This window comes from Gasterosteus aculeatus, chromosome 12 (genome assembly GCF_964276395.1).
Source record: "Gasterosteus aculeatus chromosome 12, fGasAcu3.hap1.1, whole genome shotgun sequence".
Classification (NCBI taxonomy): Eukaryota; Metazoa; Chordata; class Actinopteri; order Perciformes; family Gasterosteidae; genus Gasterosteus; species Gasterosteus aculeatus.
The window spans coordinates 6,501,220-6,523,752 of NC_135700.1; the positions used below are offsets into that span (position 1 = coordinate 6,501,220).

General features: G+C 46.6%; 2 protein-coding genes across 3 annotated transcripts; both read left to right on the top strand.

Annotated features, from left to right (window-relative positions):
- Nucleotides 1–391: 391 nt before the first annotated feature.
- eprs1 (glutamyl-prolyl-tRNA synthetase 1) lies at nt 392–17,004 on the top strand. Of its 2 annotated transcripts, XM_040201680.2 has the most exons (35): nt 397–571; nt 1,512–1,596; nt 1,721–1,820; nt 1,902–2,058; nt 2,653–2,789; nt 3,089–3,183; nt 3,281–3,407; nt 3,525–3,717; nt 3,802–3,973; nt 4,081–4,314; nt 4,490–4,574; nt 4,698–4,757; nt 7,223–7,333; nt 7,684–7,820; nt 7,904–8,111; nt 8,200–8,312; nt 8,431–8,548; nt 8,743–8,931; nt 9,022–9,189; nt 9,445–9,672; nt 10,026–10,265; nt 10,388–10,606; nt 10,687–10,964; nt 12,599–12,650; nt 12,732–12,941; nt 13,079–13,151; nt 13,306–13,385; nt 13,508–13,609; nt 13,783–13,938; nt 14,173–14,370; nt 14,471–14,644; nt 14,836–14,996; nt 15,350–15,428; nt 15,523–15,587; nt 15,851–17,004. In XM_040201680.2, exons 1-35 carry the CDS (start codon nt 526–528, stop codon nt 15,999–16,001), a joined length of 5,001 nt encoding a protein of 1,666 aa, XP_040057614.2. In that variant the 5' UTR covers nt 397–525; the 3' UTR covers nt 16,002–17,004. The 2 variants fall into 2 exon arrangements, with proteins under 2 accessions (XP_077941016.1, XP_040057614.2); XM_078084890.1 differs by lacking the exon at nt 9,445–9,672 and having other exon boundaries at nt 392–571.
- Nucleotides 17,005–17,261: 257 nt separating this feature from the next.
- On the top strand, nt 17,262–21,605 carry LOC120811434 (lactoylglutathione lyase). Its single transcript, XM_040166763.2, has 6 exons — nt 17,262–17,523; nt 19,916–19,998; nt 20,188–20,328; nt 20,433–20,500; nt 20,752–20,841; nt 21,226–21,605. The coding sequence occupies exons 1-6, from the start codon at nt 17,455–17,457 to the stop codon at nt 21,315–21,317; spliced, it is 543 nt and encodes a 180-aa protein (XP_040022697.1). The 5' UTR covers nt 17,262–17,454; the 3' UTR covers nt 21,318–21,605.
- Nucleotides 21,606–22,533: the final 928 nt, after the last annotated feature.

Consider the following 22,533-nt stretch of genomic DNA (forward strand, 5'->3'; position numbering starts at 1 on the left):
TACACTATATGCATTGTTATTAATTTTATGAACCGGGTCTTATATTTGTTTCTACTATCCTACAATTTCTAAAATAATTTGCCATCTGTGAAACAAAAACTACACAAAACGCAAACAAATGTGGACACGACGACAATGCCATTTTAAATGAATCTTGTATTGAACCCCAGGTTATCTTTTGTGAGTCACTCTTCAGTACAAACACAACCCCAACACGTGATTGTGTCTCAGAGGGAACTGCTCCTCTTTCACAGAATCCTTCACCTCTCTTCCGACGCAGTCCATCCAGCTTATTGTCATTATCTCAGCGCATGGAGCCGCCGTCTCAGCCAGGCGTGTGCAGAACCCCTCTATTGATTTGCCTGTATTCTGTGGCTGTTCGTCCTCCTGAACAGATGGCGGCGGTATTGATCACCAGCTCGTCGTAGCTCTTCTTCTCTCTTCCACGCCGCCGTGTGGTTCTTGTTGGGCTAGCGTGCTCCTCGGTGTCTGAAGCAGTGCACCTTTGTGGAAGAAGGATTTCACATGATGGCGTTAAACCTCACAATCAACGCGAGCAATCCGCCTCTGGGTGAGTAGCAGCCTGCGGGCCCTGAATGAATGCTTCTTGGAAGGATAGCTTGCTAGCAGTTAGCTAGCGCGGCTAGGTGTCACCCTTAAGACCCGACACACTTTCTGTTTAATCTTTTCCGCATATCATAACAATATACATGGCTGTGTCCAAGGAAGTTAAATACTCTGGACTAACTTGGTCATTACGATTTGTTTGACCATTTGTTTGATCTAAAATACATTATTACAGAATTAGCGTAAGTTTGTTTTGTTTGTAATTATTTTATGGCATACAGCTGAACAGATACCCGGTGTTAGCACCTTGATATCCGCCTGATAAGCAGCCATGCTTATTATTTTGCAGATAAGTGTCGCCTGCGCACTGCTGGCCCCATAGCAATTACAACCAGTGTTGTTTTACGTCCATACAAGTTCACTCGGGCGTCAGCTAGCTAAAGACTGAACGCAGCAGTAGCTCTAGAGCTAGCTAATGACAGATCGCTGCACTAACGTTAAGTTAGCTCCAAAGCTAACGTCAGCCAAGCTGCCGTCGTGGCACAACAACATGTGGACGGGTTGTTAACATGCCATTTCAGAGACGTTAACTTTTTCCACTTTCGTCGTGGGATGCATATGGACATAATGTAAAGCAACGACGGACACAAAGTCTAAACGTACTTGTAAATAACACAAGTATAAACGTATATATATTATATGTATATGTGTCACAAGTGACAGCTGCTGAACAGCGCCCCGCGCGTCCCTGTTGAAAACAGCAGGCTGATGCAAGCGCGTTGAAACATTACCTGGTAAAACTTCCAAAGCAGGTCCAGTTGCCTTTGACATAACTCCTCTATATTGTCTGAACAAGGTTGACTGCTGCTGGTTGAGGCTGCCCTGCCATGTTTACACAGACTCTCAACAAACTACACACTAAATTAACCTCCTCTGTCCTGCAGGAGCACTGCTGACCGCAGAGCATGTGAAGGGCGTTGTGCAGGTTTCGGTGGAGGAAGGCAAAGACACACAGCTTCACGTCTCAGAGTAGGTGACGTAATGGCCTCCTCCACGTTGCTCAATGATGTTCAATGGCGTACTGCAGAAAAAGTTGTGCAAATTTGATGTTCTGTCATTTATCGTGAGTTTGTGTGTCCTTTCCCTCTCCCAGTTCTCTCCAGTTCAATGATGTGAACTCTATCAGTCGGTACTTGGCCCGGGTGGCTCCCGCTCTTGGCCTCTACGGAGCCAACATGATGGAGCAGACTGAGGTGTGTGTTCGTGCATGTTAAGTTTTCTGATCTGTTTGGGGCTCTTTTTCCCTCATTTGAGATCCTGTCTGCTGCCTGCAGGTCGACCACTGGTTGGAGTTCAGTGCTCGCTGTCTGTGTGGTCCGATCATCTTGAGCAAAGCACTGGGGGAGTTGCATAAGGCCCTTTCCCTGCGGACCTTCCTGGTTGGACATTCCCTCACCCTGGCTGACTTGTCCGTCTGGGCCGCCCTGAAAGGTAAGTAGACTGTACAAAATGTACCAGTTTAGATCCTTATCTATTTTAACGTTTACCGCCTCAAGCTTTAACGGTGGAATGAAGCACTACCAGTGTCTCCCACACATAGGCTAATTTGTGGCGGTGCGCCACAGATTCAACACCTGGCGCCACATATTGCGTTTGGTGTATTTTTTTTTTTAGCGCCATTTAAATCATGCAGCGTATTCGTTCAGCTGTATTTCCTTTCCCTGCTCTCCCTCCGTCTCACTCACGCGTCTCACACACACACACACACACACACACACACACACACACACACACACACACACACACACACACACACACACACACAGCCCCTCCCCTCTGTGCATACCGCGCCTGCCTCGCGTGTCTTTTTTTAGATGGCCCCGCAAAATGCATTGCTCTGACAGAAGTTGCAGACTTGCCGCATTTAGTACGACGTTTGTATAGGCGTGAATCCCTGTTTTCTATTTACTCCAATAAAGTTCTGTCTTACAAATTAATATTAAAACACTTCCCCCGTCAGCCGCCACACATTTGTGTGATATCTGTGGGAAACACTGACTACAGATTGTGGTTGTTTCTCTGCAGGTCATGCAGGATGGCCAAGCCAGGGCGAATCCTTCGCCCACGTCAATCGCTGGTTCTCTTTCCTGAGCACGCAGGTTCCCTTCACCACTGTGGGAAACAAGTATGCCAGTAAAAAAGCTCCATTAAGCAAATCCAGCGTAAGTGTTATTTTGGTCATCATTGAGTGATTTCTTGAATCAACGTATTTGCAGAAAGGGTGAATCCTGTTGAAGCCAAGTAGGACTAACCTGGAGTAGTTATGCTCACTGTACTGGAGGAAAATATTGAGCATGTTTTTCTATTAGGGCAATACAAGCTCTTATCTTGTAGTGAGTGAATCTATAATCCTCTCAGATTCATTGGTGGATTTATTACGTTTGAGATCTGTTGAATCACATCAACTCTTTGTTGTACCTCACTGAAACTCACTTTGATGATTTTTGTCCCTGATTGACAGTCGGATGACAAGAAGCAAGATGTTGGGAAGTTTGTGGATTTGCCAGGGGCTGAGATGGGCAAAGTGGTGGTTCGATTCCCTCCGGAGGCCAGTGGGTACGTTTTGATTGGGAGTTTAGGAGAGATTTATCTTCTCTATGGTGACTTAACAACTGTATTAACAGTGACCAATTTTCTATCCGTCTGTGGCCAGATACCTGCACATCGGCCACGCCAAGGCTGCTCTGCTCAACCAGCACTATCAGATCACATTCAAAGGCAAGCTCATCATGCGCTTCGACGACACCAACCCCGAGAAGGAAAAGGAAGACTTTGAGAAGGTAAGACATGTGAATTAGTTCTCCCTTGCTACATCTGAGGATAAAGTACTGTTTGTTTATCATTCAGACGAAAAGGAGTTTTGTGTTCATGACCTACTTGTCTTTCCTGCTGCTCAGGTGATCCTGGAAGATGTTGCCATGCTCCAGATCCACCCGGACCAGTTCACTTACACCAGCGACCATTTCACCACCATAATGGGATTTGCGGAGCAGATGCTGCGGGAAGGCAAAGCCTACATCGACGACACGCCGCCTGAGCAGATGAAGCTGGAGAGGGAGCAACGCACCGAGTCCAAATGCAGAAATAACAGTACGCCGGGTTCACCAGTCACACCCAATGTTGAAGCCACAGCGTGAATATCTGAACTCTAACTCTAATCTCTCTCCTCTGTAGCGGTGGAGCAGAACATGAAGATGTGGTCGGAGATGAAAGCTGGGTCAGTGAGCGGTCAGACCTGTTGCATGAGGGCCAAGATCGACATGAACTCAAACAACGGGTGCATGAGAGACCCCACCCTCTACCGCTGCAAGAACACTCCTCACCCTCGCACCGGAAGCGCCTACAAGTACTTGACTTAAATAACTCCAGGGAGGAGGGGGGGCAAATTACGTTATTCCAAAGGATTTTTCCTTTTTTTTTTTTTTCCTAAGCTGTTGGCCTCGTTTTTTCCAGAGTCTACCCCACGTACGACTTTGCCTGTCCCATCGTGGACAGTTTGGAGGATGTGACGCACGCCCTCAGGACCACCGAGTACCACGATCGCGACGAGCAGTTCTACTGGATAATCGACGCGCTGCGCCTCAGGAAGCCCCACATCTGGGAGTACGCCCGGCTCAACCTCAACAACACGGTCCTTTCCAAGAGGAAGCTCACCTGGTTTGTTGACCAGGGATTCGTCGACGGATGGTAGGTGTAGTTTAAATATCTGGGGACTGATGCTTGGTCGTGTTTCTATCCAGAAGGTTTAAGCACTTGTTCTGTTTCTCGTGTGTGGCCTTTCCGCACCTCCTCTGCTACTCCCTGCCCCCCTCCCCTTTTTAGCCCAATGTTCTCTTTTGAGTTTTCTCATCTCGTCCCACAGGGATGACCCTCGGTTCCCCACAGTCAGAGGAGTCTTGAGGAGGGGCATGACCGTCGAGGGTCTGAAGCAGTTCATAGCAGCCCAGGTACATCAGTCGTAGAGCATGTTGATAATTGCAGAAGAAGAATAGAAAAGCGATGAATTGTTTATAGCGTTCCCATTCTATGGATCACATCAGTTAAAAACCTGTTTTCTTTTCTCCTTCCAGGGTGGCTCCCGGTCAGTGGTGAACATGGAGTGGGACAAGATCTGGGCCTTCAATAAGAAGGTACGTTTTTCTCCTTCGTTGTCTCACGTCTGACCGTGTGAACCTAGCTGTACTTTTAGCGGTGACGACAAATAATTCTGACATTGAATGTGGCTCAAAGTACAAATAATTAAATTATATTGAATCCGACTCTGTAATTGACCGAGGTTCAGAGGTTGGTTGCTGTGGGTTCCCTGCTGGCATGGCTTATCTGTTTCTCCATTCTTATTCTGTTGCACCGCGTTCATTTGCTACCTGTTTTTTTGCTTCCACCACCTCACCCTCCACATCACCCCCCAATAACACAGAAAACAAACCAGCCGCCGCATTTCACGTCCCACATTTGATTGTGGTCATGTTTTGTTGTGCCCGTTTTTCATCTGTCCGGTGTTGCTTCCTCTGTGTGGTTTTCCTTGCTTGTTGCTGCTTCATCCTAAAGTCAAGTAGAAGGTGGAACGCTCATAGTTTAAATAATGCCCATGAACAGAGACAACACACGTATCTAATGCAAAGGAAAGCTTGCAGCCCTTAGCTTGAATTGAAAGAGGGACAAGCTGACCTTGCCTCACTTCTCAATGCTGGGGCTCCACCGAGGACCAAGGAGTGCCATGGTTGGGCTTCATATGCATGTTCTACTAACCCTCTCCTCCCCGCCCCCTTCAGACAGTTTCATGACCCCTGAAGTTTCCTTACGCCAACGTCACACTATTAAAATGTTCCAAGTGTCACGGTCAAATATTAAGCTCAACCGAGTTCAGGGACCATGGCTATGTATGTTCAGTGTACCGGTTCGTGTTCTAGTTGTCAGTCTGACCCTGAAAGAGGAGGGAACAGCAAGGCGGGGCCAAGAAATATTTACTGTTTCCCTCAATCGTCATCGGAGCAAGCGGCTGTGGGTTCCCAGATAGATCCCTAAGGTCATAGATGGAGGTTAGCGTGATGTTGTCTTAGGACAAGAGTCTGAAGCGGATGCAGGTGAAACTCTAGAAACGAACAGTAACAGATCTGTTGACGAGGGGAAATAATGTAAACGTTCCATTCTATGTAAATGTGTCTCTACCTCTCTCTCTTCCTCCCTCCCTGTATTTGACATTAAACAGCATCTCACTCTTCTGTTTCCAAGCTGCCAATTAGCTGTCTCAAGGTACTCCTCCACCTCCCGCTCCACCTCTTGCTCATTTTCACCCGCTCCCTCCACGCTTTCGCCATGGCTGGTTTATTTGAAACGCCACCGACAGCCTTCACTGTTTCACCAACCGGTCAGATGAGCAGTACGTCCAGGTGACTGGTTACCTGTCAAAGAGCAAAGCGATAACGGGCAAAGTGGAGTTGTGTGGTAGGCAGTTTGATTTAACTACACTGGGGAACATCCATACCTGGAATTCTCATCAATTCCGAATATTTGTATGTGCTTGTCGGCATCCGTTGTTTATCACACAGTCTCGATTTGAGGTTTCATCACTATTTGATTCCACTGACAGACAATTCATTATTATATTGGATTATTGCCCAGCCACCCATTCTCCATCCTAACGGATTCAAAAGAGTGTTAAAGTGCATTCAGTGAGCAGTGTGCTTGTTTTGGCTTTGAAGAAAGTAAATGTCGTTTTGAGGTGGAATGTAGGTGTTCAGGTTTCTATGTTCAGGTTAAACGGGAACCTGTGGTCCGCAGAACTTCTGTGATTTGGAATCATTTTAAATTGAGTAGATGACTGAGATTAAAAGAGGGGTTTTCAAAAAGCAAGTGAGAAAAAACAGACTGGTTACATAAACTGCTTAATATATTTAAAAATTCAGACCGTCTCTCACCAAAGAAGGTGTTGCACCCTCCTCCCTGAATGTGTTCCTCTCCATCTCCATCTCATTCATCCTTTAATCCATTTTTGAGCAAGCAATCCATTTATCAAGTATATCCACTCAATTTAACATTGTCATTTCTTTACGTAAGCTTTCGAAAATGCCCCACACTTACAACGAAAAACAACAATGAAGGTATTGAAAGTGTATAAATACTAGTTTGATGAGTTTTTGTTCTGGTTTTATATTCTTTATATACATCTTATTGGTTGGTAACTGGTTCCATTCCATCAGTATCACTATACAGGACTATTAGAATAAGTAGACATGTACTTCTATTGTCCTGGGAGATGGATTCCATGTAAGCATCATTAAATCACTGAGCCCATCTTTGGTGTTCTGAAACACTGGCTGGTAAAATAGTGAAAGTGTGACTGAAGAAAAGATTGTTTCCCGCGACTGCATATGATCACAAATCACCCATGAAATCTGCTTTTGCGCCATGCATATTTTTGTAAGCGGGATTATTTTCTAATCCATTTCTGTTGTTCTCAAAGGAAACCGTTCATGAATTAATTTGCATCCTTCTCTGCATTGTCCTTTCATTGCTCAGCATGTTGAGATTGCTGCAAAGCACCAGTCTGCTGCCTCTTTCAGTGACGTGGGTGTGTGTGTCTGTCTTGTGTTAGGTCATCGACCCGGTAGCTCCCAGGTACACGGCTCTGTCCGGCTCCTACGTGGTTCCCGTCTCCGTCTCTGAGGCGACGGAGGAGATGAAGGAGGTGGCCAAACACCCAAAGGTGGGACCAACACTGTAATCCGCAGACCACCAGCTTCTGATTCTTGTTTGTGCCTCGGGAGAAATTCTGATGCAAAAAGTTTTGATTCCAGTTTTTGCCATCTCATATTTTTGTTGCTCTGTTAGAAAACCCTTTTCCCTCTTTGCGTTGTTTGTAGGACTTGTTAACTGCTCTTACAGTGTGCCTTGTATACAGGCATTGCGATAAAGTGCTGCGTGTTAACGCCCCATGAAGAAGCTCCGTGACCTGTCTGACACGCAACGTCATGAGTGATTGTTCTACACTACTGCAGCGTTGGACACATGGAGCTTTCAGGGGCCACTGTAATTTAATTTTTTGTGTCCACCCAGAACGCAGAGGTGGGCATGAAGGAGGTTTGGTACGGACCTCGAGTTCTGGTTGAAGGAGCTGATGCTGAGACCTTCTCAGAGGGAGAGATGGTCACCTTCATCAACTGGGGCAACCTCATCATCACCAAGATCAACAAGTACGTGGCATCGTAGCCGCACGCATCGGGATTGTAGGAGCGTTGCGTGACAGTAACAAATTGCACCCTTTCCCGCTGCTCAGAGGGGCCGATGCCAAGGTGGTCTCCCTGGAGGCTCGTCTGAACCTGGAGAACAAGGACTACAAGAAGACCACGAAGATCACGTGGTTGGCCGACACCAACAGTGCCCCCCTGCTGCCCACCATCTGCATTATCTACCTGCCTCTCATCTCCAAGGCCGTCATCACCAAAGACGACGACTTCAAGGAGTACATCAATAAAAACAGCAAGGTCCGCTTGGCGAGTCCTCAATCTCACGGCGCGCGTCGCATTTTCAAATGTTTCCTTCGTGCTGATCGTCTTGTTTTTACTTTCTCAGCTGGAGGAGAAGATGCTTGGCGATCCTTGTCTGCAGAGCCTGAAGAAAGGTGACATCATCCAGCTCCAGAGGCGGGGCTTCTACATCTGTGATCAGCCTTATGAGCCTGTCAGGTTAGAGGAAGGGTTGTTTAGTTGAACCACCCAATTTCGTGGAGATCAATAACTACCTGGATCTCACTATGTTGGTTGTTTTTTTCTGTCTGTGTCTAACTGTGGTTAACATATTCAGTCCTAACAGCTGTAAGGAGAGTCCGTGTGTGCTGCTCTATATTCCTGATGGACACACCAAGGAGATGCCCACTGCCGGATCCAAGGACAAGAGCAAGAGCCAGGCTTCCAGCAAAGCAGTGAGTGCTCCTAAGGAAGAACCCCATCCAAATGTTTTCCAATGATACAAATCGATAGGCTTTGGGTCCAGATTTACCTCTGGAGCAAATGAGAAAATGAACTTGCATTCATGTCTTTGACGCCTGGAATAAACTGGTACCTGTCAGGTGCTCCACTTCAGTTTTCTTTAAATCCGGCTGTCCTCATGTCTCAGCTTGCGTCGAACCCCGCCAAAGCCGCCTCGCCCTCAACCCCAGCACCTGCACCAACATCTGCCCCAACATCAGCCAGTGACTTGTTCTCGGGCATCGTAGCACAAGGTGAAGCTGTCCGTCAACTGAAGGTTGCCAAGGCTCCCAAAGAAGAAGTGGACAAGGCAGTTCAGCTGCTGCTCTCTCTAAAGGTACATCAGCTGTGATGAAAAGCAATAAAAAAAGACACCTATTTATTTGACGTTTGCTGTATCATTCATGCTTTCTCTCTCTCTCTGCAGGCACAGTTCAAGCAGCAGACAGGAACGGACTACAAGCCGGGTATGGCTCCTCCCACCTCTGCTCCAGCCCCGCCCCCCACATCAACAGACTCCACCTCTTGTCCATTCACCCAAGTTACAGAGCAGGGCGAGCTGGTCAGGAAACTGAAGGCAGAGAAGGCCCCAAAGGTAACTGGAAATATGTTCAATAGCCGCACGTGTCAACATCTGTTTGTCCACCCACATCATGTCCACATCCGTCCATCAGTCGTCTGTCCATTTGTTAATATTGTGCTGACTGATTCGTCCAGTCATCCCTCTTGTCAATCCTCGCGTCCAAAGTTATTTGTCTGGTCGTTGCGCATGTCCCCACGCCGTATGCATGCCAGTCATGTTTATTCCGTAACTGCCTGCGACAATGAGCTGATTTGTTGGTGGCACCAGGATCAGATCGACGTAGCAGTGAAGAAGCTCCTCGCTCTCAAGGCGGAGTTTAAAAAGTTGACCGGTCAAGATTACAAACCTGGAATGGCCCCTTCGGCTCCTGCTTCCTCCTCTGCTGCATCTCCTGCGACCTCTTCCTCTCCTTCCTGCGCTTCTTCGGGCCTGTATGACCGTGTTTCACAACAGGGGGAGACTGTGAGGAAACTGAAGTCTGAAAAAGCCCCCAAGGTATTCTGATGTGGACAGTAGAGAATGACCACCGGACATAAAGTCCCCGTTTTCATTCGATTCTGCGTCTTTAGCTTCCCTCAATCTAAGAGAGTGAAAAACAAACTGCTGTTCGTACCCGCAGGGCTGTAGTGGGAAATGTCTGATCCGTGTCCTATTGATGTGTCTTTATGCTAAATATGGGCTCTGAGTGATGTTTGACCCCTTAGCCGGCGATCAGCTAAAAAGACTTCCAATATCAGTCTTTACGTCGACATGATAGCAAAGCTAGCCAGTAATTTTTCATCATTACACAACAAATATTTGTACCTAGTGCTTTTGCTAACGATGCATCCTCGTCTGTTTGTCCCCAGGACCAGGTAGACGCTGCAGTGAAACAACTGCTTGCCCTGAAGGCCGAATACAAACAGGTCACAGGCCAGGAGTACAAGCCTGGAGCAGCGCCGGCCCAGAAAGCCCCTGCGCCGGTCCAGAAAGCCCCTGCGCCGGTCCAGAACAGTCCAAGCTCTGCCTGTGATGCCACCGGCCTGTACGAGAAGGTCTCTGAGCAGGGAGAAGTAGTCAGGAAACTGAAGGCGGAGAAGGCGTCCAAGGTGAGACTATGACCGCAGCATCCCAACCACTTCATATCCTTTTACGCCCGTGTTCTGCGTTCGGAGTCTTACGGCCGTTTAATAGTCCTGCGACGGTTCTCTTTGTGCTGTCTGTTCTTCAGGACCAGGTGGACGCTGCGGTGAAGCAGTTGTTGGCGCTGAAGACTGAGTTTAAGAAGCAGACCGGGCAGGATTACAAACCTGGACTACAAGCCCCGGGTAGTCAGGCACAGACCCAGTCGACCAAGTCCGGCACTCCGGCGCCAGCAGAGGAACTGTTCTCCCAGATTACCCAACAGGGAGAGCGAGTGAGAAAGTTGAAATCTGAGAAGGCCCCCAAGGTAATGGAGCAAATCCCCGTGGACTTCCACGTACCCGGATAGTACTGGAGGAGAAAAGAACAACTCTGTTTGCATTTCAGGACCAGATAGATGAAGCCGTAAAGACTCTCCTGGACCTGAAGAGCACGTACAAGACGCTTACTGGACAGGAGTACAAGCCAGTGGCCGCCGCTGGAGCCACCGGAGGAGAGGACAAAAACCGCAAGGAGAGGGAGAACAAGTCTGAGAAACAGGGAGGAGGAGGAGGAGGAGGGAAGAAGGGTAAAGGAGACAAAGCCAACCAGGGCAAGGAGGCTTCGGGGGGAGCAGGAGGAGCAGGAGGCCCAGGAGACGGTCAAGGGCCTAAGAAACAAACACGGTGAGCGACTGGAAGCTGATTTATAGAAGGAGAGCGGTTAAGAAGTAGATCCAGAGGTTGATAAACTAACTTCATCTGGCAGGAGTGTGAAAGTCCAGACAGACAGTAAAACACGTATTCTGTAATGGGCTGCATAATGGAGAGCTGCATAATGGAGAGCTGTATTTCAGATTAAATCCGTATACTTATTACGATCAATACTTTAAAGCATTGTAAGGATAGTTGGTAAGACTGATTATCTTAATTGTTTTTGTTTTTGAATGTTGACCCCATTGCGATATGATGCAATTGCAATATTCTACAGAACAATCATTGTTCTCATTTAATGGAAAAATGTATTAAAATGTGGGTTTTTTGGGGCTGAAAACTGCAGTACAGAAATATAGAATTTAAAACACATTTTTCCTTTTATGAAAGCTGCACCTCCTACTATTTTATAACTGCAGTTGGCCATGTTGCGTATTTGATCAAATCAGTTCTACTGAGGAACAAAATGTTGTACTTTTTGCATCTGAAGTGAACTTTTCCACTTTGAACTCTTTTGGGCCGTTGATTGATGTTATGATTTGGCAGAAATTGACAAAACAGCTGAGTCATAATTGCAGAGCCAATAAAAAAAACATCTTGTTCTAAACTCGTTTCTGTTTCGGGTACAACGTGGATTATTAAGTGAGATGCTCTTAAGTGAGAACGAGTTGCTTTTGCTTCGTACGAGAGGGTTCAATCGTTCCCACAAAACGAAACATTCTACAGGTCGTTTTATTCAAACCGTACGATGCCGCGAGTTGCATTTAGTCTTTTAAACAAATGCTGGACGCGTTGTGGGGACAGAGGCCCACGCTGGGACCTCTCTGCCGGACACTGAAGACGGACACTCTGTAAGCACAACCCTTGTTGCTTAACGACAGAAGGGTTTTGTCTTTTGCTTTTCACATTCGGTGAGTTTTCAATGGTTGGTGTGTTCTTCCCTTTGCTTGTAGTCTGCCGTGAGCCTTGATTCTCTCCTACTACTAATGTACACAAATGTCTACATGCCGCATGGTTTTCTATCCAGTTTCAACGCAGAACACATCGGCAGCGTTAAACCCTAAAGACCTTCTAAAGTCGGTACTCGTTTTGATCCAAGATGCAAAAGTATAAACACTTCTGTTCCTCAGAGAAAGACTTATAATAATCATAATCACAATAACGGAGATTGAGGCGTTGCCCTCCTGGTGCTGCTGTCGGTGAGGCGAGCCTCGTTGCTATTGATGTGAGCTTTGAGCTGCATGGTCGTCTGTGCCGGGAATGACTTTGTGTTTTGTTTCCTGCTCTAAGGCTGTATCAAATAGTTCCAAACATTGACGCTTCATTCATTTTCTCCCCCAATTTCAATTATTTTCTTTGGATTGCTGATCAGCAGCTTTATTTATAAATTCACTATTTTCCTTTTTTAGGGAGATAATAATCTAATTGGCAATCCCTCAAAAGAAGTTCACAGTGTAAACAATAACATGACCAGGAGGCCTGACATGTTATGGTTCTGTTGACTAAATAAAAACACTGCACTCTTGAATCTGTGTGTTGTTGCGCTGTTTTGCACGTCTTCATTCCGAGGTTGCGTCCCACTGACATCGCTCTCTGTCTCCTGGCAGGTTGGGCTTGGAGGCCAAGAAAGAAGAGAACCTGGCTGACTGGTACTCTCAGGTGAGTTACCCCGATAAAAACTGTCTCTAATTCCATTTAATGTATATTCCTGTTAGATGTAACGTTGCCCCTCCCCTCCAGGTCATCACCAAAGCGGAGATGATCGAGTACTACGACGTTAGCGGCTGCTACGTGCTGCGGCCCTGGTCCTACTCCATCTGGGAGGCCATTCAGGCCTTCTTTGACCGGGAGATCAGGAAACTGGGCGTGGAGAACTGCTACTTCCCCATGTTCGTGTCTCAGGCCGCCCTGGAGAAGGAAAAAAGCCACATAGAGGACTTTGCTCCAGAGGTAACTGGACCTCCTTCTGCCCAAATAAACAAGAAGTGGTCCCTACCGAAACAATAAGAAAATCAACAATATTACCGCCCGACTTCACTAATCATATAATATGATAATTTTAATTATTATTTTGTCATCTTTGTCAGGTTGCCTGGGTCACCAGGTCAGGAAAGACCGAGCTAGCGGAGCCCATTGCTGTCAGACCCACCAGTGAGACAGGTCTGAACAACGGCTCTTTAGTGGACTCAACTTTGATACAAACCATACCGTAGACATCGATACACAAGCAACATGAACTTAATACATGAAAACGCTTTTTTTATTTGCGGTTCTGCTGTTCCAAATGAACCTGTGGTCTTTTGTTTTGCTGCAGTGATGTACCCCGCCTTTGCTAAATGGGTCCAGTCCCACAGAGACCTGCCAATCAAAGTCAACCAGTGGTGTAACGTCGTGGTCAGTATCCTCCCACAGGCCCATCGACTCCATCTTTGTCTGAAATTGCTATTCCACATCTCCCCTTTGTGCTAGTTTCCTTTGTAATTTCAAGACGTATTTTTCTCTGCTTCCTCCTGCAGAGATGGGAGTTCAAGCACCCGCAGCCCTTCTTGAGGACGAGAGAGTTCCTGTGGCAGGAGGGACATACGGCCTTTGCCACCAAAGAGGAGGCGGAAGAGGAGGTAACAGCGGGCGCACCTCTGTCCCCGCCGTGGTTGATGAAATGACCGTTGTGGGATATTGGTGCTAAGATGCATTAGAGCGCAGCGCATTTAGTACCACGAGGTGTTGCTTTGTTTATAATAATGTACATAATCACAAGTCTTTGTTTGCTTTTCACATTGCGTATCCGCAGGTGCTCCAGATCCTGGATCTGTACGCCAGGGTGTACGAGGAGCTGATGGCCATCCCCGTGGTGAAGGGGAGGAAGACGGAGAAGGAGAAGTTTGCCGGAGGAGATTACACCACTACTGTGGAGGCGTATATCTCTGCCAGCGGCCGAGCCATTCAGGTACTGTGGCGTCCGCTTGATCCTTTCTCCCAGACGTCGGCACAATATTACGTTAGTCCTATGATGAGCTGCAGACATTTATCATATTTTTTTCTATCCTTTCTTTGCACTCTTAATCCTCATACAGTCAGACAGTGATGGTTGGAGTTGTGTTTTTGTTTTTTAAGAGCAAAGTAGACGTTGCACTGCAGAACAGAAGATGGAATCCTCTTGCTTTGCTCTGTGCCTCCTCAGGGTGCCACGTCTCACCACCTCGGTCAGAACTTTGCCAAGATGTTCGAGATCACGTTTGAGGATCCGAAGAAGCCGGGCGAGAAACAGCTGGCTTTCCAGAACTCCTGGGGACTCACAACCAGGACTATCGGCGTCCTCACCATGGTCCACGGAGACAACATGGGACTCGTACTGCCGCCCAGGGTGGCCTGCCAACAGGTAGACAAACACACACACGATAACACAGCAGGTCCATTGACCTGTCATTAAAGTGCCTTGCTCATACAGCACTGGTTGAAATGTCTCCTCTTTTTTCCAGGTCGTCGTCATCCCATGTGGGCTCACTGTCTCCCTGCCGGAGCAGGAGAAGGAGGCGGTGTTGGCCCAGTGCTCTAAATACGTGAACAGGCTGCAGGAGGCTGGTGTCAGAGTGAAGCCGGACCTCCGAGACAATTACTCCCCAGGATGGAAGTTCAACCACTGGGAACTCAAGGTCAGAAATGATATAATCGTTGAATGATTAATATTACAATCATATGATTACATTGATGGGATTCATCTGAGGGCAGCAATATTTGACAATGGGAGTCACCACCGCCGGGATTGTTGTGAAGGCATTGATGGTGACTGGATCTGGTTCTCTCTCTCTCTCTCTCTCTCTGTATGTCTGGGGGTTTCTTTTAGGGAGTTCCTATCCGCCTGGAAGTGGGTCCTAAGGATATGCAGCAGCGTCAGTGCGTCGCTGTGAGGAGAGACTCCGGTGCAAAGGTGACCATTCCAGAGGCCGAGGTGGAGAAGAGGCTGGTCGCCATGTTGGAGGACATCCAGAACAGCCTGTTCAAGAAGTAAGATGCTGCACTCTCCACTAGGGGCAGATTTGGGCATTGAAATATTGGCCTTTTGAGTACAACCGACCACAGGAAGTCATGTCTTGTTGTTATGGGAGAACAGCTAGTGTGAAACTTTTCCTCGCCTGCTCTACATCTCACTGAAAGCTTACGTCTTCCTGTAATGAAAATAGTTACGAGGGTTTAAAATGATCACGTTTCCCTCAACCAGCTGGGGGCAACATTGTGTCCAAAATGATGTACACAGACTGAAACATCCAGCTGGGAAATTAGAATACACAAGAGATGCTTTGTGGTGTTCCTACCCACACAAGAAGATTGATGAAAGTTGTTGCGTGTGTGTTTGTCAGAGCTTCAGACGACCTGAAGCGCAACATGGTGCCTGCAGACACGATGGAGCAGTTCCAGAAAGAGTTGGAGCAGAACAAGGTGAGGAACACAAACCAACACAAGTAGCACACAGCGTCTCGTTTTGTGTCTCCACGGGTGAATCGCTGACTAAGCGTTTCCTTTTGCGTGGTAGATTGTCCAGATCCCGTTCTGTGGAGGAATCGACTGCGAGGATTGGATAAAGAAAACCACTGCCAAGTAGGTCCAACATGTCTGTTAACCGAATTTACCACTTAATTATCTGTACAGAGGACAACGAGTACATAATATAATATGCTTATTGCATATGTATATTATATATCAGTTTGTAAAAGGTCATTTGATGCATTTCTGAAAGATTCAGGTTGTTAAAGTACTATTTATCACATCATTTTTTAATTACCAAACCGAAAACATGAGTGTTTACCTCTCATATTATTTTGCTCAGTGTTTTTACTTTGTTGTGCTTGTTTGTCCTGCAGGGACCAGGACCTGGAGCCTGGTGCGCCGTCCATGGGAGCCAAGAGTCTCTGCATTCCCTTCTCACCCCTGAAGACTCTGCAGCCCGGTCAGATGTGTGTCAGCGGCAAGGAGCCCGCCAAGTATTACACCCTGTTCGGACGCAGCTACTGAACACCTGCTCTGCCCGAGCACGAGGACAGCGTACTAGAAAAGGGCTCTCCTGCCTGCTCTGGTTGATTTCTTGTTTTTGTCTGATCTCTGTTGGCATATAGGGGTATGAGTTGACTGGACTGTGGTATTGGATTGGGAAGATGTTTTTTTTATCTACATATGTTAACATAGGTTTATAACTAATCTGGAAAAATAGTTTACTTTTTGAATTCCGTTCCGAGAAAATGGTTGTTTCCGCTGCTCTCCCACATGGCTCAATACTCTTCAAAGGTCATAAAAAAAGAACACTTACTGTCCTGCAGGGGTTTGTATTGGTGGTTTGTATTTGTATCAGCGGGAAACACTAGGGAAATATGTAATATCTACTATTTCAAAATAGTTTATTTCCCTACTCACCGCTGTCAAGCTGGTATTAGTAAATGTGTCTGTCAAAACTTACAGATTCAGGGGATATTCCCTTCACCTTTTTGAAATTTGTAAAATGAACATACTTTCTGTTGCCGTCTGGGGAAAATGACTGTGTGCTAACAGTCCCATCTACAGTCCCAGGCTTGTAGATGTGGTGTTATTCTAAGAGGGCTTTTATCAGCTGTGCTCTCTATGGCTGTTTACAGTACATGGTTTATGATGATTATTATTATTATTATTAACTCCTCACTAACCCAATGACGATAATGTGTGTGCAAGTGATTATGGTAAATATAATGTATTTACCTGACCAGTTATTTCCAAGTCCAACTGGCCTACATTGTTTTTGATCTATAATAAATATGGGTGATTATGAACCAGGACATGACAAGCCGGCTGAGTTGGTTGTTGTTTGTTTTAGAGGGCAGTGTCAGGAAAAACAAATGTTACATGTTTAAAATTGGTAAGGCAAAGAATGTAGGGATGCATTAGAAAGGCTAAGATTACTTTTTTTTTTTTTTTTTACATAATTCTGATTGAGAGATAAAAACGGGCACTTCTGTTTTCATTTTCAAAATAAAATCCTTGGCACGTACTGAGTGTTTCGCTTCGAATACAAGTACTACAAGTGAATGTTAAACCTGATTACACATTCTTGCCTAACCTTTTTTATAAATCATATTTTTGTTTTTGTCGCACGTACATTCCCGTCTCTGAACGTACGCCATTATTTAGTGTGGCTCATACAACCTGCTCTATAAATGAAAGCAGCTCAGTGTCGGCAGTCAAGTTACTGTATGAGCGGCAAAGCACGTTAAACTATCCGGCTCACTGCTATCCCGGCCCTGCGTTATAATGCGGAAGTTCTTCTGTGGGGTCAACAGCCCACCAAGACTGTCACGCAATGACACTCAATCCTGCTTCTCCTTCGTGGTGCTAAATAGGCGTTTTATTTTGAAATCTGGTGCCGGAAACCGTTAAAGTTCCCCTGTCAGTCCGCCCCGCCGAACTGCGGTCCTGCATTAGTACAGTCTAGTTGGAGAAAATGGGCGACAAGGGTCTGTCAGACGAGGCAGTGGCGTCGGCTTGTAAGGATGGAGACCCCATTACTAAGGTGAGACTATCGTTGTCGTTTTTAAACTCTTACCGGACACCGGAAACCCAACAGGCCAACGACTCCAGCGGGCTATGTCAGATATCTTCGCATGGCGTCCATTATCGGACAGGGACGCTTCTTCTCGAACGCGCGGTTACGTACCGGGTGGCAAGTGACTCGGTTCAGACATGATTACTCATGTGAACGGCCGGTGCTTTAGCCACTTACCCATTTAAGCTAACTCGTGTTCGTCTGTATTTTGTTATCACTGACCTGTGCGCCGGTTAACTTTCACCCCAGCTTTTTTCGTGTGGAGAGAAACTCCCTCCAAACTTGTTGAAGGAATGCACTGACGTGATTTCGAGCAACAACAACAACAACAACAACAACGCCTCCTGTCGGCCCGTCCATGAGTGTTTAGTCGCGACGAGACCACTATTCCTCACACCCGCATGCGGTGGCGTGAAGCGGGCGGGACCGGGGAACGCGGAGGGGCTAGCTGCTAATGCTAACCGGTCCAGCTGGCTGATCCGTCCGCAGCCAAGCGTCCGACACGCAGCCGGCGGCACGCGCACACGTACGGGTCCTTCAAGCACTCACTCCGGCCACAGGCCGCACGCGGTGCCGGTGACATGGAGCTCTCGGTGCCTGAGCAGCGGCAGCGCGATATTTTAGTATTTCAATAGATGAATGGATATTTTTAATAGAATTGGGCGATGTGGCGCAACTGGCCGGAGACTCCGTCTGTTCTTTGAGTCCCTGTTAAAAGGGAGAAAATAAGTGGATTCATTTGTAGCGACTCCTTCAAATGTTCTCTCACATCAACCACCAAAGTTCACTCTTAAAAGTCCCTTTTATCAGCTGTGCTCTCTATGGCTGTTTACAGTACGTGGTTTATGATGATTATTAACTAACCCAATGATAATGTGTGTGCAGGTGATTATGGTAAATATAATGGATTTACCCGACCACGTATTTCCAAGTCAAACTGGCCCACATGGTACATTTTAGCATCACACAACTTCATCCAAGCGTCACAGAACACTTGCCTTGCCGAACCCTTTTTATAAATCATATTTTAGTTTTTGTTGCATGTACATTCCCGTCTCTGAACGAACGCCAGCGTTTGGTGTGGCTCATACAACCGGCTTTATAAACGGGAGCAGCTCGGTGTCGGCAGTCACACGGCTCACAAGAAATTGCAAGCGGCAAAACACGCTAAACTATCCGTCTGGTTCGGCTCAAATCCAAGTCCCCATGTGACCGAGGGATGAAGGAGACATCCTAATGCAGACGTCCATAGAAACCTCTGTTGCATCACCCTTTGCCTCGAGTCCTCCACACACTGAGACGTCACGGCAGAGCTAAACGCACCACTTCTGTGTCCTCAAGTAGAGACAGAAGTCTTTGGAGCGGTGGGGACATGGATGATACTGCTGTGGACACCGTTTCTATGGGTGTGTTGACGTTAATTCACATGAATATTTGACACTGCTGGAGGAAGGGCGCGGGAAAGGGGAAGATGTCCGTAACCACGGAGATGACACTCAACCGTGACTCCGGCGCGCGCTGCAGATCTGTTCTCGCACTCCTGTGGCATCTGGGTCACGGAGTAAAACCAGCTTCAACGGAATTCGGCACCTACAAGCTGCAATCCCTGAGGTGTTTGTGTCAGTCGTGACCCATTCAACCGATCAAAAGTGCTCGTAACACTTTCTTGACTCTGAAATTTGACCCGTAACCCGCAGGCAACAATCCTCGGCGAAGAGGGACGCTGTCCCTTGGGCCCGAGTACATGACACATTGTAGGACATCTTCAGACCTCACTTAACCGAGCAGGCCTGGTCTGCTGAGGCAAGGCTCGCACCGCTGTGTTGAACATCGGCTTATATGCGCCCGCCTGCACAGAGATGTAGTTTGGCTGAAATTTTTGCGAGGGAGCGCAAGGATGCAAATTCACACTCGCACAACAGACGGGACTTTGTACCCGGCGAGCCGGCGTGTGTTTGGAAGGCTTTTCTTTGCTTTGGAAGCACTCTAAAGCGCACACTTCTCACCGTGAATAAGCATTTCTTTTGTGTGGGCTATCGTGAGCTTTTTCATGTGTTCGCTTACAGCTATTTTGTGTTTGCTGATTGACGGCCACAGTTGTATTTCCGATTAAGTTGTTCGGGCTTTGTCTCAACACACGGGGTGCAACACATCCGACGCTTCAATTGTCACTTCTCCCCTTGTTCGCCGCATCGCTAAGTCAGTGTTTGTCGAAACGCAATACACTTGACTTTGAATTCCGGTTCCATCAGCATTTTGGAGAACTGATAGCCATCCTGTAATCGTTGTGGCTTATTGCTAGAGTTTCCCACCGTGGCCGTACAGTGTTGTACAACTCTGCTGTGTTTCTGTGTCTCAGGATTTCATGATGCAGCAGACGATGCTGCGGGTTAAAGATCCGGCCAAATCCTTGGAGTTTTACACCAAGATCCTCGGCATGACGTGAGTATGTGGCGGGGGGGGGGGGGCTTCAGTTCAATGGCTCTGTACTTCCACTTGCAAAAAATGTATTCCCCAAAAGTGACACAATGCAGTTCTTGTGTGTTCGTGTGGCAGTTGTTGGGCCCGTGTCCCGTGCACAAACTGCTTTCTGAAGTGCAATTTTCTCTTTGGTGTCCAAAAACCTTCCAGGCTCCTGCAGAAGTTTGATTTCCCCTCCATGCGCTTCTCACTCTTCTTCTTGGGCTACGAGGACAAGAAGGAGATTCCCACTGAAGTCAAGGAGAAGACGGCATGGACCTTCTCCAGAAGAGCCACCATTGAGTTGACTCAGTAAGGACCTTTAATATGCGCTTCGGTTCACTCGGTCCCCCCGCCTCCTTTTCTTCATTTCTTGCTCTTACCTTCTTGAACCCCCCCCTCACTTCTGTTTTTAGTAACTGGGGCTCTGAGACCGATGAGAGCGGGTCTTATCACAACGGAAACTCCGATCCACGTGGCTTTGGTAAGATTGCCTCCCTTTTGAACACGGAGATGGGAAAGTGCCAAATAATCTGTCTTTTGAGGTGATGTGGAAAGTGAGATTTACAACTTTGTTGTCCTAAAAGAGTTTCTGTGTATGAAAAGCGTCAGGTAGGATGTTTTTAGTGTTCTACCTGTTTAGTGTTACTATCTGAGGGCTCAGCAGAGCAAACCCTGTGCAGCTGTAATGGGGATTTTTGTGACCAGTCTCTTTGTCTATCTGCCGTTGAACAGGACACATTGGAATTGCAGTTCCTGATGTCTATGCAGCCTGCAAGCTGTTTGAAGAGCAAGGAGTCACATTCGTGAAGAAGCCCGACGACGGTAAGCTGTGAAGTGTTTGAATGTGAGGGTTATAGACGGGGACTTGAACCTCGCTTTCCTTCTCCACGTCCCCCCTTCAGTTTGCTTCACACAAGAGAGAAAAGTCTGGATTGAAATACTTTGTGCTAAAATATAAAAACGTATTTTAAACAAATCTACCGAGACTCATTTCTACATGTTGCTTCATTCATGTTACCAAGATTATTAAAGAAATGTGCGGCTGTCTGCAGATTTCTCTAGTTTAAGTATTTCTACTTGGGCACATTTTCATGTAATTAACAACGAAAGATAAATAATGTATTCCCTTAATATGCTGTATGCCTATAACTTTCCACGTTTATTCTTCCAGCAATGAAGCTTTTTCTTCTCTTATTTCCCGCTCAGGTAAAATGAAAGGCTTGGCCTTCATTCAGGACCCTGATGGTTACTGGATCGAGATCCTGAGTCCAAACAATATGGTGTCCATTACCTCATAATAGCTATGATAACGTGCTACCTGCTGCAGCGCACACAGCGAGCATAATGTCCGTTTTTGGGGGGGAAGGATTTAGCGACACGTGGAGCTGAGGGGGAAAAGGAGGCCGGCTCACTCGATCCGCACGGACACCTGATCAGCAAATAGATTCTGTACCGGAGTTTATTGCAATGGACAGCAAGTACTTTGTGTTCCCCCGTCATCTGTCTGCATGGGTCTCCAGAAAGTGATGCTGAAACTAAATGTGGTATTTCTGTATAATAAATGTGAAATTCACTGTTTAAACAAAGTGTTTTTTCTGATTTGTTAGTTTCAGAGGGGAAAAGAAAAAAGTAATTGTATTTTGCCAAATCACTAAAAGGGCAGTGGATTATATGATTAAAGCAGTCAATAATATGAGGACATTTAGTGTTGAAAAGCTTCAGGAATTCATCATTGATCCATCGTTACAGCATCACTGTTACTGCTCTTGACTCAACTTGATTTTGAAGACTATTATAAAAATAATCCCAATTTAATGTGTGTGTGTGTGTGTGTGTGTGTGTGTGTTCTAATAACACGGTTTTGTGTCTGAACTCATATTTTGATGAACCGAAAAATTTGTTTGATAATGTCCAACAATTTTGGTGAAATGTGAACCAAATGCAAACGTTCTTCGTGTTTTTACGTGTTCTATTAAATTAAACACAAAGTCTGACTCCCAACACACACGCTTGACAAATATCAGGCGCTCACTACATTCTCTTTGTTCCATCCATCTACTCTGGTACCGCTTTAATCAGGAATCTGGAACATTACTAAAATATGTTACATACGAGGAATTTGACTTGAAGAAACTGTTGGTGTGGCGGGAGGTCTTAGTCCTGATGGACCTCAGCCTCCTGCCAGATGGAAGGGGCACAAAACGTTTTTTTGTGTACTGGGTGAGAGGGGTCGGCCAAGATCTTTTTACCCCGTTTCAGTGTCCTGGAAGCGAACAAGTCCTGCAGGGACGGCAGATTGCAGCCGATCACCATCATCGTCTTTGGCAAGTTGAATTTCTTCAGCTGCCTCAGGAAGAACAACGTCTGCTGAGCCTTCATGGTGATGGAGCTGATGTTCAGGGTGATGATGAAGCCCAGAAAACTGACGGAACAACACCACTGCATCGTCTGACGGGCTTTGTACACTTGATAAATCCCAAATAAATTGAGTCACTCCCTACCCCGTACATTTTC

Bases quoted from the DNA above. Each gene is read 5' to 3' on its own strand.
- eprs1 (XM_040201680.2), top strand. From the start codon at position 526: ATGATGGCGTTAAACCTCACAATCAACGCGAGCAATCCGCCTCTGG. The intron at 8,313-8,430 runs GTTAGAGGAAGG...TAACATATTCAG, and splicing joins CAGCCTTATGAGCCTGTCAG to TCCTAACAGCTGTAAGGAGA. The intron at 8,932-9,021 runs GTACATCAGCTG...CTCTCTCTGCAG, and splicing joins AGCTGCTGCTCTCTCTAAAG to GCACAGTTCAAGCAGCAGAC.
- LOC120811434 (XM_040166763.2), top strand. From the start codon at position 17,455: ATGGGCGACAAGGGTCTGTCAGACGAGGCAGTGGCGTCGGCTTGTAAG. The intron at 17,524-19,915 runs GTGAGACTATCG...TCTGTGTCTCAG, and splicing joins ATGGAGACCCCATTACTAAG to GATTTCATGATGCAGCAGAC. The intron at 20,501-20,751 runs GTAAGATTGCCT...GCCGTTGAACAG, and splicing joins CTCCGATCCACGTGGCTTTG to GACACATTGGAATTGCAGTT.